This window comes from Ursus americanus, chromosome 16 (assembly GCF_024610735.1).
Source record: "Ursus americanus isolate L20-20 chromosome 16, mUrsAme1.1.p, whole genome shotgun sequence".
Classification (NCBI taxonomy): Eukaryota; Metazoa; Chordata; class Mammalia; order Carnivora; family Ursidae; genus Ursus; species Ursus americanus.
Window position 1 is genome coordinate 1,581,988 of NC_142142.1, and position 18,321 is coordinate 1,600,308.

At 51.1% G+C, this 18,321-nt stretch overlaps 2 protein-coding genes across 2 annotated transcripts; one reads left to right on the forward strand and one right to left on the reverse strand.

Annotated features, from left to right (window-relative positions):
* The first annotated feature begins 1,605 nt into the window (after window positions 1–1,605).
* On the forward strand, window positions 1,606–10,688 carry C16H11orf16 (chromosome 16 C11orf16 homolog). Its single transcript, XM_087868056.1, has 6 exons — window positions 1,606–1,885; window positions 3,104–3,260; window positions 4,857–5,091; window positions 5,852–6,502; window positions 9,521–9,741; window positions 10,469–10,688. The coding sequence occupies exons 1-6, from the start codon at window positions 1,722–1,724 to the stop codon at window positions 10,499–10,501; spliced, it is 1,461 nt and encodes a 486-aa protein (XP_087724182.1). The 5' UTR covers window positions 1,606–1,721; the 3' UTR covers window positions 10,502–10,688.
* A 143-nt stretch (window positions 10,689–10,831) lies between these two features.
* Window positions 10,832–17,974, reverse strand: AKIP1 (A-kinase interacting protein 1). Its single transcript, XM_045803858.2, has 6 exons — window positions 17,839–17,974; window positions 17,394–17,621; window positions 16,848–16,928; window positions 14,305–14,409; window positions 13,247–13,318; window positions 10,832–11,274 (listed from the first exon to the last, which is right to left on the reverse strand). Exons 2-6 carry the CDS (start codon window positions 17,613–17,615, stop codon window positions 11,134–11,136), a joined length of 621 nt encoding a protein of 206 aa, XP_045659814.1. The 5' UTR covers window positions 17,616–17,621; window positions 17,839–17,974; the 3' UTR covers window positions 10,832–11,133.
* Window positions 17,975–18,321: the final 347 nt, after the last annotated feature.

The window sequence follows — 18,321 nt, forward strand, 5'->3', positions numbered from 1 at the left end:
AGCATCTAGCTCTAGGGCTGCCTTCAGGCAGGGCTCCACAATGTCACTGAGAACCTGTTTTGTTTCTATCATCCCTTTCTCTGGGAATAGCTTCAGTGTCCCCAAAAGGCAGTCAGAGGCTCCCAGAACCATGTACTTTCTCATTTATGTATAAGAGGAAAGAGAGAGTATATACCCAGGACTCCCAACAGAAGTCCTGAGATTTATTCTCATTGGGGAGGCTGGGGAACACGCCCATGCTTACCCATCCCCGGAGCAGGACGTCCTGTCCCATGGATGTTCAAATGACAGCAGAGTCCAGACTTCTGTTCCCTTGGTCACCAATGTCCACTCCCATCACCCCCAAGTGGTCGCCACATCTCTGCTCCTTTGCGGGGTCCTGTCTGTTACAGACAAACATACCCACACCTCTGGTGGTTTTGCCTTAAACTACAGACAAATTCTATCCTAGAGTCCGTCAGCCAGCCAGTGGCTCACTGGACCCAGCCTCCTGTCTGCACAGGATGGAGGCAGATCAGTAGCCCTCAGTTTCTGTAGGGTAGCCCCCTCCCTCACCAGACTCCCCTGGGATTCATGAGGGCTTCCCACCGTGACTGTCTCTTCTAGCTGTGGGGAAGACTGAGCTTCGGGGAACTGAGGCTGCGGTGACCCTTCTCTCCAGTACCCCCTGTCCCTGTTTCCCCGGAGAAACCCTTGCCCCCTTGCCCTGCCCACGCCTCCCAAGGCCCCTGCCACCTCTCTGCACATGCTCAGCCCACTCAGTCCACAGCGCTCCTGCTGGCTCGCAGCCATGGCAACGTGCCTGGCAACCAGGAGTCAGTCGGGCTGAGGCCCTGAGCCCCAACTGTCAGAAGGCTGAGGTGGAGGAATTTGGGGCTGTGGGTAAGTCCCCTTGGGGTCCGACCTGTGGACTTGGGCAGGGGCAGACCCTAACCGAGCTCTGGTGGGCGGGGGCAGCGGAGTGTGATCTTGGGCCCCGCGGGGGGCAGCTGTCGCGTCTGAACGGGTCTGTGGAGGACATGACCCTGGGATCTCAGCTGGGGCTAGAGTTAGTCCTGGAGGTCACTGGATTAGGAAGGGAGTCTGTGGCTTAGATGAGGGGTCTGGGGCGCCTGGGTGGCGCAGTCGTTAAGGGTCTGCCTTCGGCTCAGGGCGTGATCCCGGTGTTATGGGATCGAGCCCCACATCGGGCTCCTCCGCTGGGAGCCTGCTTCTTCCTCTCCCACTCCCCCTGCTTGTGTTCCCTCTCTCGCTGGCCGTCTCTCTCTGTCACATAAATAAATAAAATCTTAAAAAAAAAAAAAAAGAGTAGGGGTCAGCTTGTCACCAGGGGTAGGCCAGCCATCCTTGTGAAGGGAAGTTCTGTTCTATCCCTGGGAGTCCCTACAACTGGGGAGGCGGGAAACAGGTATACTGAGCCACAGATCAGCCAGGTGCTTGCCCCGTGTTACCTCCCGAGACACAGCTGGAGCGCCGTGGTGACGTGAGCACGCAGCCAGCAGGCTGCCGCGCATTCCACGCCGGCTTTCTGTCAAGTCACAGCACTGCTCCTTCAGCCCCTCCCGGTCTCGTGCGCTGAGGTCCGCAGGGCAGGATTCAGAGAACCGCCGGCGGCTGCGCGAGCAGAGCTGAGCGTCGTCGGCCAGGCGTCCTCCGCGGGGCTGGGGCGGCCGCTCGGGAACCGCGGCGCTTGTTCTCGCGTGATTTCTCCTCCCAAGGCCATGGAATCCTCTGCAAGGCCTGGCACGCCTTCGCCCAAATACCGCGGCGCGGCCGCGACCCTGAAGCCCCCTTCCTGGACGGGCGCTGCCTCCCCGGGAGCTCTCCTTGCCCCGCCGCTTTGCCATCCAAGCACCCGGCTCACCCGGCACAACCCGCTCACCAGGTACTAGTCTCGGCCCCTCTCGTTCCTCTCTGTTCTTGGCGCTCGACGGTGTACCGCGGGGGGGACCAGCTGCTTCCTGGGAAGGCTGAACGGGTTCTTCAGGTGTGGGCCATGATTTGCTCGTGGTGTTCCATCGCTCCCGTCTAAACCGTGCTCCTCGTAGCGCCGTGTGGCAAGGTGGCCGATGTCAGAGTTGGCACGTGTAGAGAAGGCAGTCAGGCATCACCAGTTAGAGAGCTTCTAGCTCGTTTTCACCATCAACTGCAAGACTAGCCCTGCACCGCAGGAGAAATTAGGGCTTCTGCAACCGACAGCTAAGACGAGGGCCCCGGGCACCGCCTCAGGTTCCTTCAGTAACCCTCAGTGATCCTGGCCCTTCCGGAACCGAATCCTGGGTGGGCTGTCTAGTGTGATTGCAGAAGGAAAGGAAGCTCAGCTCTCAAGCATATACAAGTGGTGTCAGTCCCAGGGACTCACTTGTGTCCGTGCCCGGGTTAGGGACATGCCAGCTTGAACCCTTAAGAGCCCGCTTTCTGGGTTCACCTATGTGACCGTCTTCATTCAAAGCCAGAGTTCAGCTTCCCTGCCTCCAGGGTTGTCCACAAAGTAAACAGTTTCTTCAGTAACCCAAACCCTGACTCAATAACCTCCCCCAACACTGCACCCCCGGTTTGGCCCTGTCCACAAACCTCTCCAGGAGTAGCTTCTCCTTTTTCCTGTTTCTCAGCCCCTTAGCGCCCTCCTCTGTGCTTCCCCTGCTCAAACACTTCCTCCTCTCTTCTGACCCCATAGCACCAAGCATCCTTCCCATGTTACTCCTTTGGTGCCATCCAAACGTGCTTGCCTCATCCTGAATTCCCACACACTGCCTTTGGATTTACCTCCCCAGTGCTCTTTCCTGGTCCGCTGTTCAGTCTCAGAACCAGCATTAATTCACTTGAATATATCCAGGCTAATCTCGTTTTAATGACCTTGAAGCAATTCTCAATCCCCAAATGATAGTTCCCTTCACTGTCCTCTCCTTCTGCCCCTTCCAGCAGTTTTCCTTGTCTTACTGGAAGTCACAGATCATCAGCCACTTTCTACATGGATTTCTGTTCCACACAGCCTTCCATGTCATATGCACGCTGCGGTGCTGCTCAGATCTGTGAAATGCGGTTCTTGATGTTTTTAGGGCTCGGTCTTCTCCATTCCCTAATTCCATTTGCTTTTTCCCAGATATGCATCTTACCACCCGTGTCTCCACATTGCTGACTCAGCATGGCAGGGGCCTGGCTGGTTGAGAAGAGTCGGAGCTGCTGCTGACACCTGGGTCCTGGCAAGAAGGGGACCAGATGGCTTTTATTACCGGGCTCAGATAAAGGCTGCTCCAGAGGCAAGTTCCTCACATCTCCCAGTGCACTCCTCGGGGTGGCCCTGTCATACCTGCTATGCCTCAGCTGTGTGCCCAGCAGGACAGTTTCTTGGATAAGTGCACAGCTTTCATGGCCAGGTTCTAGAAGGGAAATGTAATGGCAGTGAGTGTATTAGTTTGCTAGGGCTGTGTAACAGGGTAGCACAAACGGGGGGACTTAAAGAACAGAAGTGTATTGTCTCTCAGTTCTGGGGACTGAACTGACAGGTGTTGGCACGTTGGTTCTTTTGAGGGTCGTGAGGGAGAATCTATTCTACACGCCTTCCCTGACTAACTTGCGGTGGCTTGCTGACCATCTGTGGTGCTCCTTGGCTTATAGAAGCGTCACCCCAATCTTTGCCCCACCTTCACATGGTATCTTCCCCCTGTGCATGTCTGTGTCCAAATTTCCCCTTTCTATAGGAATATTAGTCATTGGGTGAGGCACCCACCCTACTCAGCCTAGTATGACTTTGTCTTAACTAATTATATCTGCAATGATCCTATTTCCAAAAAAGGTCACAACCTGAGGTACTAGGGGTTAGGATTGTATCAGATGCATTTGAGAGAGGGATAGAACTGAACTTGTGACAGTGAAAAAAATTGACAGTAAAAAGTGCTCTGTTCAGGAAAATTCAGTGTGTTGAATGATGGGCACCAGCCTAAGGGGAAGAGAAATAAAACATGCCCACATGCATGTTTCTGCCTGAACACACGGAAGCCTGGTCCCCCACATGCGAGGAGCCAGGCCTGCGCTTTACTTCCATGGCTACTTCCTTCTTTGGAGTTTTTCTCTTCTTCTTAGAGTCAGACGTTGTGACTGTGGATTCATGGAGAGAAGACTAGTGTGAATTTCAAAAAAATGAATTTTAGAATTTCCATTCAAAAGTTATTTTGTCATTTTCAAGGAACTAATATGTGACTTCAAATGAAATATTAGCAGCGTTTTGCTCCAATAATAGGCTGTCTAGTGATTAAAGTAATTTGTAACCAGATTTTATTTCTCTTTCAAATCATATGGAGTTCTCAAAATTTTAATTAGCTTAAAGACTTCTCCTGCCCTCTCTTTTACGATGTTCATTTGCTTAGCCAGACCTCTCCTCCTCGTAGTGCTGAAGGCTGCCCTCACCTTAGGCCACAGCTCACGCTGGGCCTGTGGGTGAATACATATCCCTGGTTGGTCTTGGACGCAGGGATAACACTTTTCAGAAGTGCTGGGAGGAGGGGGAGTGCACTGGAGAAAGATCCAAAGGACCCAGGTTATCCCTGGGAATTGCAGGCCAAATATATAGAGGAGCAAAGAAAAACAGGAAGAGGAGGAGAACGGGAAAGGAAGGGCGGAAAGTGATACACAAGAGTTGCCCATGGCAAAAAGAGGTCAAGGGAAGAGCGTCCACACTGCAGCTTGTCTGTCTCCGCCACAATCAGCTCTAACAGCATCTGTCCCTGTCCCTTCTCTAGAGCGCCCTCACTGTTTGTAAGGAAGGCCCTGGGCCTGGTTGCAGGGCATTGCGGGGAACCACGGGGCTCCCTGTTACACTTCCGCACGCCAGATCTTATTGTGTTTTCTTTTCACAGCTGGAGAGACGGGGAGGCCTGCTTGTGGAATTTGAGGTTCCCCTCATCACAGACCCAAAGCTGCCAGCCCAGAGGCAGAATGTGGTCTTAGAAGATGACGTCATTCAGTTCTTGCCATCCACTGAACGCTCACTGCGACCTGGGGACAAGGTGCTTGCACCCTGGGAGCCAGACCGACAGCGGTATGGCCCTGGCACCGTTCTCTTGGCCCCGGAGGCAAGAGACCCCCAGAGAGGTAAGTGAAGCTGTTCTGACCTGGCGGTCCCCAGGGGGAGCCAGGCTGGTAGGAGAGAGCAAGAGGTGTCTTAGAGGTGAGCTGAGGATCTTAGAGGTGAAGGAAGGAAGGAAGGAAGGAAGGAAGGAAGGAAGGAAGGAAGGAAGGAAGGAAGGGAGGGAGGGAGGGAGGGAGGGAGGGAGGGAGGAAGGAAGGAAGGAAGGAAGGAAGGAAGGAAGGAAGGAAAAGGAATAAAGAAAGAAAGAAATCCTTGCCCCCCTCACTTGCAGCTTAATCCTGGGTGTGGCAACAGATACACAAATCATAGCTTTCGGATGATAAATTACCTTTCATCAGGGCAAAATAGCCTAAAACTATTATGTCTTTGTGGGTTCGCTAACCTGTTGTGTGATGGGGTTAAACTGGGGTCGCACCAGTACTCATGACTGGTCCCCCATCAAGTTATCCACAGACTGGGACAGTCCCCTTCTGCAGGGCCCAGCAGTCAGTATCATTGCGATTTCCAGAATGACAGGAGGAGGCTTCTCCTCTTCCCCCATGAAAATCGAAACCAGGAGGTACATGCCAGTGCACCGGGAAGTGGCAGTAAATATGGAGCGGGTGCAGGAATGTTCCCGGCAGGCTGTCCATGGAGAGGTGCACTGGAGGAGGACAAGGAGCAGGGGGCCACCCTGAGGTTTGCTTTGAGGGCTAGGAGAAACCTTGTCCCATGCTATAGAAGAGGTAATTGTAAGAAAATGTTGCTCTTTCTGTTACATAGCATCAAAAGAAGAAGAAATTACTGTTCACTTCTGGAATGGCAAGACAGCTACTGTGCCTCGAGGTGGGGTCAGGTGGGTGCCCCCCGCTGTCTGGAAGAAGGCTGTGGAGAGGCTGCACAAGCCTTTAATCAAGGAGCACCCCAGCCCCCTCCTTTGGGCCCCTTGCTGCTGTCTGCTGGGACCAGCCACTGGACATGTCACCACTGGGCTTTCTCTGGGCGCTCCGTTCCTGTGTCCTCCCTGCCTCTCCCAGGCCTGCTGCCAACTGCTGGGCCAGGGCTGCCTCTGCTGTTGCCCCTTGGCTGGACCTACCTGGTGGCCTCTAGCCAGGGCCTCAGGGGTCACAGCCAAAGAACATCCAGAGGTGGAACTGAGGCCCGCAGCACATTTGCCCCTAGAGGGTCCTGAAAAAGAGGGAGGAACAGTGCGAGCTCCCCTGGGGGTTTCTTCTTCTTCCTCTTCCTCTTCTTCTGAAGAGGATTTGGAGAATGAGCTGCAGATGGGCCTCCCCCAGAGGCTGATGGTGGACAGCACAGTCAACACAGACCCCATCCTTCTTGAGAAGTCCCCGAGGAGGCAGGGTGGCCTCTGCCAGCCTGAGTGGAGGTACTGGAGGAGAAATGGGTCTGAGCCACATCCTGGGAAGCCAGGTAGGTGTACCTTCTTTAAGGCAGGGCTGAGGGCCCTGTTCCCTTCCCTACCACGTGTCTCTTAGGAATCTCATGCACGGGTCCACTGTGTTGGGATTGGAAGTCACACTTGGGAGTGTGGCCATGTGGAAGGGGAGGCTGTGATAAAAGGGAAATAGTAGGTTTCCATTTGAGCAGTAAAACCCGGTAGGAGAAGATGGGCTGATCTTCATGCAAAGGTCTGCATCCCTGTCTAACAGTAGTCTTCTCCTTCTTCACTAGTCTCTAGGGAGAGGGTGCTGCCATTGTCTGTTTTTGCCACCCTCCCCCACCCCCACCTTTTTTTCTTGGAGCCCTTGATTTTTCTCTAGCTGAATAGTCAAAATGCCTCCAGGTGCTGATTAGTGTCTTCAGTGCCCAGAGAGACACAACAACTGGTCTTTAAACATTCATTGGTCATCAGGCCCTACTCTCCAATGGTCCCCTTAGTAAATCCGAGTGGGTAGAAGCACTGCATCATGCTGCTCACTCCTTACGAGAAGGGGAGGCAGTGTTCCTGTCAATCCGCAGCCATCCCCATCTTCACCTTGAGCTGGGAACCATGTGACGCCCTTACGGGCTTAGAAGCCGTGTATCACTGACATGCCTTATGCCTGTCTTATCTAGACTCCCAGCGGGGCCCAGAAAGAGCAGAAGCCTGTCAGCTGGCAGAGGGGGCTGGGATAAGCCCAGCCCTAGACTAGATTCCTGGGGCCTGGGGGTCACTAACTGAACACTGAGTGAACTAAATGAACATTCAGTCCGGGGCAGGGAGGCTGTGTGCTTAGAGTACCACTGCTAAGGGCTGAAAGATCTCCAGACACCACTCACATTGGGACCCACTGTGGGTCCCTATTTGAAGCCACTGCCCTGTTTCCAGGACAGCTGAGGGACCTCATAGCCCACGAGGATTTCACTCTTGCCCCAGGGGAAAGAACTTCATTGGTCTTCAGTTCCAAAAAGTTGAGAAATTGTTTCTACACAGAGAGACTTTCTTGGTGACTCCTGGACCCCTGAGCTTTGGGGGTGTGGGTGGGAATGGATATAAGTTGGCTGCTGTCGTACTCTCTAGGAGCGTTCTAGACCTTCCTTGGCTTTCCAGCTGTGGGATTTTCCCCTACCCCAGGGAGAAAACTAGAGGAACAAGAAGCCAGCTATGTGCAGCTGAGCTCCTCCTCCCCTCTGACAGGAGACTTTGTATTGAAAATATAGAGCGGGGCAGGCTCTTGGGCTTCTGGAAGATGGGTCATGGATCTCACAGTGAGAGGCTGTGAGACGTGCTGGAAGAAGCTACTTGGAAACAACTGTTCCTCTCAGATACATCCTCCCTTCAGGCGATACTATAAAGAAAATGGTGCCCACGCTAAGTTTTCATGCTAAATTCGCCATAGCTTCCACTGCCTCCTGCTTCAGCAGGCTGGAGAAAGAAAAGCTGTACCTAGCCCGTAGACAGGAGTTTGTAGGGAGCAACAGAGAAGCACCAGGCCCGGCCTCAGGGGGGCAACGCCAGTGGGGTAACCAGAGGGACTATGGTGGTCACACAGGATTTGGGCACCAGCTCTGTGTTCCCAGTGCTATAGCTTTGCTCCCCAGCATTCCATCTAGACTGGTTCCAAACCTGGTTAAGTCCACACCTATTTTCCCTAAGCGTACACTGCTTTGTTCTCCCTCCACTGACCAGCCACCCACATTCAGTCGCTCTCCCCATCACATTTAAACAGATCTAAAGTTTTGTTCCCCCCCACCCCGCCCCACAAAATTCTAGTAATTGTCCATAAAGAAGATAAATATGGTACCTTCAGGTACTTGGTCTGGTTTTCCCTTAGGTACTAAATCATTTGTTATGCTCCAGGCAAAGGTTAATTCTTAGAGCTGAACCATGAGGATTCCTGTGCCTGCCCTCTGCCAGGTCCCAAGCCCAAAGCTGTGGAGAATACACTTGAGTTAGAGTGTGGAGAAAGGGGCCATCCCCGGCTCTTGTCGCAGATGGGGCGTTGGGTGCCGCAGCTGACTAGTGAGGCTGAGGCGCAGAAAACCAGGTGTGCACCAGCTTGGAAACAATGGCAAACACCAGAGCTTTCCTTTCCTCCCCCTCCAGATTTCGTCTGCTTTTAGGGAAACGTGCTGCTTTGCTTCTCCTAAATGCTCAAATACTGATGTCTGACGGTCAGTCTTAGGCTCTGCCTCACGGGCATCCTCTGGTGTGGGTCCCTCTGCCCTCCACGCTTTTTGTTACTCTCAAGTTCCTGTTTGATCCCCTTCTAGAAAGGCCAGGCTGCTGGCTGCCCGCAGTTCCTTTGCTCTCCTCCTAAGCTTGTGACTGAATCAGGATTCAATCTGTAGTTTAAAAGCCAGGAAGCGATGGATTCCTGTAAAGTAGTCCCTCCTTTTCAGGTTGTTTTCTTACTCCCCAGGGAGTCACATCTCCCATTATTTTGTTTCGCCTCACACCCAACCTCTTAAACCGCCCCCAGCTTACTACCTCTTCTTTGTGACCAGTGTGATTTTTTTTTTTTTAAAGATTTTATTTATTTATTTGACAGAGATAGAGACAGCCAGTGAGAGAGGGAACACAAGCAGGGGGAGTGGGAGAGGAAGAAGCAGGCTCATAGCAGAGGAGCCCGATGTGGGGCTCGATCCCAGAACACCGGGATCACGCCCTGAGCCGAAGGCAGACGCTTAACCGCTGTGCCACCCAGGCGCCCCATGACGAGGGTGATCTCTAAGCTCCTTTGACAGGTGGCAGTTGGCTACCTTTGCTGTTCTGGAAATTGTGTCTGATACCTTCTCCCACCTAATTCCAAATGTGGTTATCAGATATAACCTATCCAAAAAGCATAATGGCCAGAAATGACACAACCTTTATTTCACTTTAAAAATAGAGAGCAGTGGTAGGAGCTTCCAGTTAGATTCTGGGATCCTTCACATAGTTCTACTTCGGTCATCAGGACTAATCCCATGGTGGCACGTGCAACATAACTCATTGAATTTGGGGTTTAGGAACAAGACATGGAACCACCTGGAGAGAAAAGAGGGGCAACAAACAACAAAGGGGACAGAGTGTAGTGCCGGGGAATACGAAGGAGCTGGTCCTGGAAGCAAGTGGCGTGAAGCCACCACAGACCCCACCAGAAGATGGTGAACACAGAAAATGGAGTCAGGGAACAGCAACCCACCGGAGAGACCAGAATGCCCTCAGACTGGGAGCCCTGAGGAGCCAGGTAAAGCAGGCTGGTTGGGAAGGGGCTCCTAAGGACTCCTCACGTGGTTCTTCGTGCCCCTTTTGAAGATTTTATTTATTTATTCGACAGAGATAGAGACAGCCAGCGAGAGAGGGAACACAAGCAGGGGGAGTGGGAGAGGAAGAAGCAGGCTCATAGCAGAGGAGCCTGACATGGGGCTCGATCCCATAACGCCGGGATCACGCCCTGAGCCGAAGGCAGACGCTTAACCGCTGTGCCACCCAGGCGCCCCCTTCGTGCCCCTTTTGAGAATGAGAACTCCCACGCTCTCTTCTCAGGAAAATGCACACACCCACAATTTTGCATTCCACTTCCGAAGGCTTACAGAACCCACAGAGCTGATCACAGGCTTCTTACGGAGGCAAGGATCTCATTTAAGTGACACTTGACCCTACGGTCATGGGCATGGGTCTGCTTGACGAGGCCCTCCGTCCGTGGGAGTCTGTTCCTCACTAGGAATGCTAACACAGCCCTACTCAAAACTTGGTTCTCATCACATAAAACACTGGCGTTTGTCCTGAGGAAGGACCTGTCATGTTCAGAATGGGATGAACTACCAGGCAAAACCGAACTGGCCGACACAGCACTGCTGTTGGCCTGGCGTCTCTGAGGAGTTTAGGGCACATCATGGACTTTTTAAAATCAGTGACTTTTGATCCTTAAAATTACAGTCAGCATCAGACCCTCAGGACTTTTCCTCTTACAGGAAGCTAGAAGAGCAGTGGTGCTGACCACCTGAGGCGGCGCTACTAAGCGGTGGCCGGGGCAGAGCGTAGGTCACACGTGGCGGGCGCATAGCAGCCGCATCCTCACGCACAGACTTGCCCGCACATGAGTGGCGCGAAGGCACCTGCGCTGAGGGGCACAGGAGCCCGGCGGTCCGGTCCCCCCCCCCCCCGGCGGTCCTGCGGGGGGCCTGCTCCAGGGGGCCTCTTCCACAGAAGCATAGGGCGTGGTTGGCCTGCTCTGGGCAAACGCTTCCACAGCCTCTCTGTCGCCTTCTCATAAACCTACAGCTGCCCACGAGCGACACTGTCTCACCTCTCCATGCCAATAAAAACGAACTCTCTTCATTTCCAAATCGCTCCCTTTATTATCACAATTCGCCTTCACCTGGAAAGTAAGCAGTTAAAAACTACTCGGACAGCATTATTACATTATGACTTTCAGCAGAAAGTGGGGGTGGGGGCTTCTAGACGTTTAAGTTAAAATAGGCACTGAAGGAGACAAACTCCAGTTCCCAGGAAGGCTGACCCTCTACAGTCAGCCCTGAAAGCAGGATTACTGTGTAAATATGAAAAGAATCATACAGTGACTTTATTCTTCTTGCTACTTAAAAAAAAGGTGATGTGATAGCCATGATGGGCCACATCATACGGGGAAGACCAAGTCCACACTCTGTCCCGAGTCGACTGCTACCACCTGAGTCTTGGTTAAGTCATTTGTACCCACAGTGACAGAATAGGTCCCTGGATATACTTCTATGTAGAGGTCCTTAGAGGTGTTCTCAGCCTGCAAGGAAAAACAGGTATTAGCTGTTGAGAGACTGTAGGTCACGACACCACCAGGCCACCTTGTGTGCCAGGGGCGCAGTGGGATGAAGCACCGGGCTGGGAGACCGAGGCCCTGCTTTCAAGGCTCGGCCTGGCCAGACAATAGGAATGTCACTTAGGGAAGTCTCAACGTCTCCCTGTGCTTGTTTCCTTATTTCTAAAGCTGTGGTAATACCTACGTCACAAATAAGCACGTACGTGAAAACACCTGGCAAGTGCTAGAATGCTATACGAACAGGAAGGGTCCTGATCGTGGCAGAAAGAGAAGAATTAGGTAGAGAGAAAGGCGAATGATCATTGTCTTGGGGCTCAAAGGTGGACAGCGGCACACAGATCAGCAGTAACGACAAGGCACCATGGAATAACGAGAATCTTTTCAACTGTGCTTTGTTTGCTAAATTCATGATGTGGAAGATGAAATATTCTTTTCTCCAAAAGCTGAGCATACTATGAGTGGACTCCATTTCGTCATGCAGCAAGTCAGCTGGCTGGCCAAAGCCCCCCTTGGAGGACTGGTTCTCCTACAAGGCGAAACACTGGAAGCTGGAGTTAGTGGAAAGCCTTGTGTTTAAAGCTGTGCTGAGCACAGAGTGTCCTCCAAGGACAGACTTGACACACGGCTGGGAAGTGGGCAGAAGTGCAGGCAGAGGAGGGGTCTCAGTTCAAATGGCAGAGCGCAAAGTTGCAAACCAGAAAAGAGCCTAAGAGCCGAAGCTGCTATCCCACAGCTGGGAACCCCCCGCCCCCCACCCCACGTGCTTCCTCCATGCTCAGAAGGAGCCACAGGCAGCAGCTGTCATCTCTGCCACCACACCCAGGGGGGAGAACAACAAATTACTGGCCAGCAAACTCTACCGGGAGGAATAAGTGGTAATATTTACACTTTTATGAAACTTCCTCCCCGCCTCCACCTTGCACAGAGTTAAAGCCAACTTTTTCCAAAGCTGCTTTATGTTCTATCCTTTCATGCCCAGTTATTGCAAATTTGGTCTTCTCATGTAACTGACGTGAATGTAAATGACTACGCCACAACTATTTATTGGTCTTCAACCGTGTAAGTATACAAAAGTCGATTTCAGAAAATACAACCGTAACAGAATTGCAGAAAGCCAAGGATACTTCATTTGTCTTCATAAAAGGAAACACGGGCTGAGATTGGGATCCGTGATTCCGATACCACAAATATCAGGAAGATTAGCATTACCCAAATCCAGCAAGTATGGGAGGCATCTTAACCTAACTTATATTTGTACTAGAAGCAGAACATTCTTAGTTGTTACTAACTCCAGTATATTCTGAGTGCTGGCTAGGACCGCACTGTATACAAACAAAGATTAAGCAAACTATTGCAGCAACATGCTGGAGTTCCTTTCCTCCGAATTCCAGACCTTCCAAGTCCCCAAAAATTCCCTGGGTTCATGAACTAATGAGTACTTCTTTACCCTAAAAATGAAAAACTCATCACTGTGTTTTTAACAGAGAAACACTTGTGGAAAATGACGACAAATCCCTTCAAACGTTCTGGAACTCGATCTAACCAAATTTATATGTTTCAGAATTTCAGCAATGGTTTTCACTTTGTAAGCAGGAGGGTCAGGCCCCTCCTGCTGCTTGAACAGATGGTGGAATTCCAGCAGGACCCAGGGCCAGCCCAGCTGAGCTGCAGGAGCTGCGATGTGAATACTTCACATTCTTTCCAACCACAACGAGGAGTTCAGGCACAAAAAGTATCCCTTAAGCTTTAAGTGAAGGAAGGATACTGAGGAAAACACAATTTTACACTGAATCCAAATGGTGTACACTTTTCTCAAGAGTGAAACACCCCAACTTAAAAATACCATAGATCTGGTACAAAGGACCCTATAACCGGCCCAACTAGTTCATGGAATGACACTGGTCGTGAAGCCCGGAACGAGGAGGTCTGTACTCACATGCTGGGATGCTGCGAGAGCACGCCCTGACGCGTGACAGAAGTCTCCAAGACCGAGGGAGGTGTCTTTTCTCTGAAGAGACAAGCAGAAACCCTGATTAGTGCCTAGACTTCGACTTCTGGATTGTAAAGAGAACTTTCTCTTACTTTATTAGGAACTAATAATTGTTCTGTCGGTTTCTTCTAAGTTGTCTCCCAAGTTGTTAAGGCTTTTAGTGAATTCTGTGAGGTATTTGTAGTCAGATGTTTACTGTGATTGCTTTTTATATTTCTATGGGCTTTGGAGTCAGACCTGAATTTGAATCCTATCTCCTGCTTCACTGAAAAGGGCAAATTAAGTTCTCTAAGCCTCAGTTTCCTAGTCTACAACATGGGGATACTAGATTGGAGATTTAAAGTAAAAGAGTGACTGAGACTTAACAGGCTCTCAGAAAATAGAATTCTCTTCTGTGCTTCTCCCAGGAGTCCCAGTACTAGCGGGGAAAACCAGAATTCCCTTTAGAGGCACCAACTTACATTTTATAGGAAGGAACGGGAGGGACAGGAATGACTCTTGCCCACATGTAACTCCCTTAGGGTCAGGCCAGAAAAGGGAACCCAGGTTTCGGGCTCTGGTGTTACTCCACACATCCCAGGCCAGGGAAACAGGAGGGGCCTTCCAGTGTGCATCCAGCCCTCACTCATACCCCTGGGGCCACTCTCCCATCCTTTCCCTAAACCCACAGGCCAGAGAAGTCAGGAATCCAACTTGTGGATTCGATTCTGAACTTAAGTTTGCCATCTCTGAGTATAACTAGGGGGCGTTTAGAAAGAAAAAAACAAAACAAAATAACAGGCCTATTCTCTTCAAAAACAACAATGAATTCCTAGTGCATCAGTTCAACAAGTAGAATCTTCCCCAGAACGTGTGGAAAAAGACAGGTAAGTCTGTAGTGAGAGGCCTGTAATGGTTCATTACTAATACTAATAGTTTATTTTCTAATACTCTAGGAAAATAATTCTGTTAAAAGCGGGGGAGGGGGAGCTGAGGGCACAGAGCGGACAGCTGAGGATACATACCTGGGCATTCCCCCTGTCCCAGCACCAGTGCAGCTCTGACTTCCCTCTGTGATAACGAGAGACGTGGGCCGCCCCTCCTTCCTCCAGCACAGATGAATAGTATCTCTACAGAAGTAATGTGAAAGATGTTGGATAAGCAAATAGTCTTGTCAAATTTTCAAAAAAAAAAACCTCCACTACTTGGGGAAAGTATGGTTAAGGAGGAAGGCAACAGAGCGAAGGTAAATAACCTGCTCCCTTGACAGGCCTCTGAAGTCAGCACACGAATCTGAGCCCACGTGAAGTGGCTGCAGAGGAGGAAACTGCATTTGGCATGACTTTGCTGCCACCTGCTGCCTTTGTAGGGCAAGAACTCTGGCCAACTACAGTTGGGCACCACCATGCTCTCTGCCAGGTTAAAGAATTTTCACAACGTCTTCGCCCTGATGTCAAATACATGTGCCTTTCCATCTCTTCTCGTCACAAGTTCTGATGAGCTGTTCTATGGTTATTGTCCAAGTCTCAGACAAGGACAAGGGAAGAGGGGTGCATCTCCTTGAGATTTAGAGATACGACAGGAAACGTAACAAAAACTCAATAGCTAGGCAACCGTTCTCCCCGTGCAGAGGGAAGGAAGAGGCCTCTAATTTAAGAATAATCTAAAGGATGAGAAAGCAGTTACATTTTTTTTTTTGTCTGCTTCCTTCCTCCCCTTCGAAGTTAACCTTAGACTTGCCCCTGATTATGACTAATGATAAGGATATCACCAGTCTGCTTGTTTTGAACATAGTGTACGAACAGTGTTTAAGGCATGAGACCAAAAGAATGGGAAGCTGGGGAAAGCACTTCCAGACATAGGTCTAATAACGTATTTTTGGGGCTGCTTCAAAATTGTAAAGGCAAAGTCAGAACACTGTTCTTAATTCTATCTCCAGAAAGCCTGAGGGTTCTGAGACTCCATTCCAGAGTGGACACTTGAACTGAAGTATGGACTGAAAATCGAAATGAAGAACACACTAATTGGCTAAACCTCAGACCAAAGACCATTGTTATCCCTTTTAGTGAACCATGAATCAAAATGTTTCAGTTGATCTCTTCACAGAAGAGCTGAAGTTATGGATTTTTCTAAAGCCATTTAACAGAATAACATAAAAATATTCTCAGGACCATATCTCATTGATTGGAATCCTGTTCTTGGAGTCATAGGTATTTTACAAAAGATGTAGAGAGATTAGAGATTTTTTGAAATCTTAGTATATGAAAATGAAAAACAGGACAGAAATAAGGTATTCTCTTCCTTCTCCCTTGTAGACCAGCACCTTTATAACTACAAAAGAATCACATCATGTTAAGGCTGAAAGAGGGGCGCCTGGGTGGCTCAGTCATTAAGCATCTGCCTTTGGCTCAGGGTGTGATCCCGGCATTCTGGGATCGAGCCCCACATCAGGCTTCTCCGCTGGGAGCCTGCTTCTTCCTCGCCCACTCCCCCTGCTTGTGTTCCCTCTCTTGCTGGCTGTCTCTCTCTGTCAAATAAACAAATAAAATCTTAAAAAAAAAAAAAAAAAAAAAAGGCTGAACAAGACCACAGAGTCAGCTGCAACTCCCAGATAATAGAGTACCTTCCATACAGGGGATTTCCCTGGATGCAGGCTGGCCTGCTTTCACCATTCCCTCAAAGTACTTAAAGATGACCTTAGCATGTAGTTTTGAGAAGAAGGCCTTTAAAACCTTTGTACACCCATTTCAATGAATGATACCAAAAATCTCATTTATGTCCCTCATGCTATAGTTAAGGACAATTTTCTGGTGTTCATCTCTCAGTGGAAACCAAAGAAACAGACTCTAAAGGCTGGAAAGTGCTTTCGAGATCTTCACTTTATGACAGGGAAGGTAGGCTGAGTGGGACTACCTGGCCCAGGGCATTATAGCCAGTGAGTGGCAGACCATGGGTCTGATTCCCAGGAGGCTGCTCCTGCCAGCAAGCCACACCACCTCTGATGAGGGCACTGTATCTGTTCCACACGACCACCTTGGTGGCCAACAAGTGATACAAACTCATAGGGACATAATTAAAAACTACACTATCGGGGACTTGAAACTGAGGTTAAATTCTGGTGTAGGCATTTTGTTTCCGTTTTTGTTTCAATACATTTTGAAAACCAGAAAGGCTCAGTTCCAGTTCAGCACGACCTTACTAATATTTTTTAACGTTAGTTCAGTTCAAAGTTTAAAAAATCCCTAATATCTGGACTTGATTGTTGGAATTCAGCAAATAAGCTTCCCCGCCCCCCACTAGTCTGAAAACAACAGGGAGGACAGAGACCTTTTGTGGCTTGTTCACTGGTATATCCTCAATAATACCCACAGAGTTAGACGTTCAGTAAGTATCTGCTGAATAAATTCTAACTTGGATTTATCACCTCATTTAAATCCCTGTTTACAAGCTAACCAGGAAGGTGGGGCATACTAAACGGGTAGTCTCCAGATTCTCCTTCGATTGCACAAAGACCCCTTTGTGGTCCATCTGCAGGTGGATCGGGCATGCTTTGGCTTACACAACTTACCCCGCACTGACTTGAAGTATAGTCCATGAATTCTGCCATTGTTCTGAAAGAAGCACTTAGGGTCGGTTGTCTTTCTTCTCTCTATTTGAGTAAACGGCAAATCACAGGTGAGACCTGGCACTCCCCACTGGAGAATGAAGTCAGTTTGGGAATAGCTTCTGTTTTACTTTCTGAAAAGTCTCTGCAAGTTTAAGTCTACAAGAAGATCTTACTGAGAAAGAATTCCACTCTAAAAGGAATAAACAGACACGCAGTTTATCCAGGACAAAGAAAGGTTAGCTAGCTTTCCTGTAATATCGGACGGTAGCATGTAAGAACTTTTCTAAAAAAGTCACCAACCAGGGCCGAGCACTAGCGGTACCGTAAACTACCCAAGAAGAAGAATCTGTCATGTCAAGAATTTTCAAAGGACTTTTCTGTTCACTGTCCCGTTACTTTAGGGCTTCCGCCAAAGCTGAATCAGGGGCGTGGGCTCGGCGTGCCCGGGTTGCCAGCAGGCCACCGGAGCGAACGAACGGGCTGGTCCCCCAGCACAGGAGCCCTCACCTCTCCCGGGAGAAGGCGCTGGGCGCCGGCTGCGGGCCGTCTTTCTCGGTAGGGCCGCTCCCGAGAAGTGAACCCCACGCCGCTTTTGGGAAGCTCCCGCGAATGCCAGTCCACCGCCCTCCTCTTGGCCCGCTCCAGCACTTCTTGACCCAGTCTAGCCGTGCGCTGTAGGGCACGTCGGTCCACCCCGTTCAGCGCCGCGGCCGCCAAACAGTTCTCCATGTCTCCCTGCGCGGGCACGTACACACAAACACCGGCGGGTCAGCGGGCCGCCGCGACCCTGCTCCAGCTGCGGGTCGGAGCCCTAGCCTCGACCTCCCCTGCGATCACCGCCCCCGGCTCTACCCCTAACGCGCCCTTCAGCCGGCGCCCGGCTGGGGGCGAGCCGGTGCGCGCAGATCCCCTCCATTTCCGTCTCCCCCTCCCCTCGGTGGGGGGCCCTCACCGGCCCTCTTCTCTAGGCGCATGCGCTCAGCGTAGTGTGGCACAGAGCGAGGGCTAGGTCTGGAGCACCCGGCGCCGGCGCAGCAGGCCATTGGCGAGGGGCGGGGCCTGTGGCCCGCGCCGGCCACGCCTTCTTTCTGCGTCCGGGCCGCGGCCCCTGCGCGCCGGTTGCCGGGCTAACTGCTGGGCGCAGGGGCGGGGCCTGGCGGCGTGCGGGGCTTGAGGGCCGGAGTCTAGCCGGCGGCGGGGGTGGCCTGTCTGCTCCGCCCCAAGAGCCGCTGGGCTGTGGGCCTCGCCCTTCCAGGTCGTCTCCAACGCCAAACCTGGTGGCCTCGGTGTGAAGTCGGGTGGTCTCCTGTTGGCCTAAGAAATTAGGGGAATTAGACACCTGCCTCCAAGCGACTCTTTCTGCCTGGTTTACATCTTGGGATGCCGCTGTTGTAGAAAACCCTTTTGTTTGAGGAGATGAGTAGGCGAGGCCAAA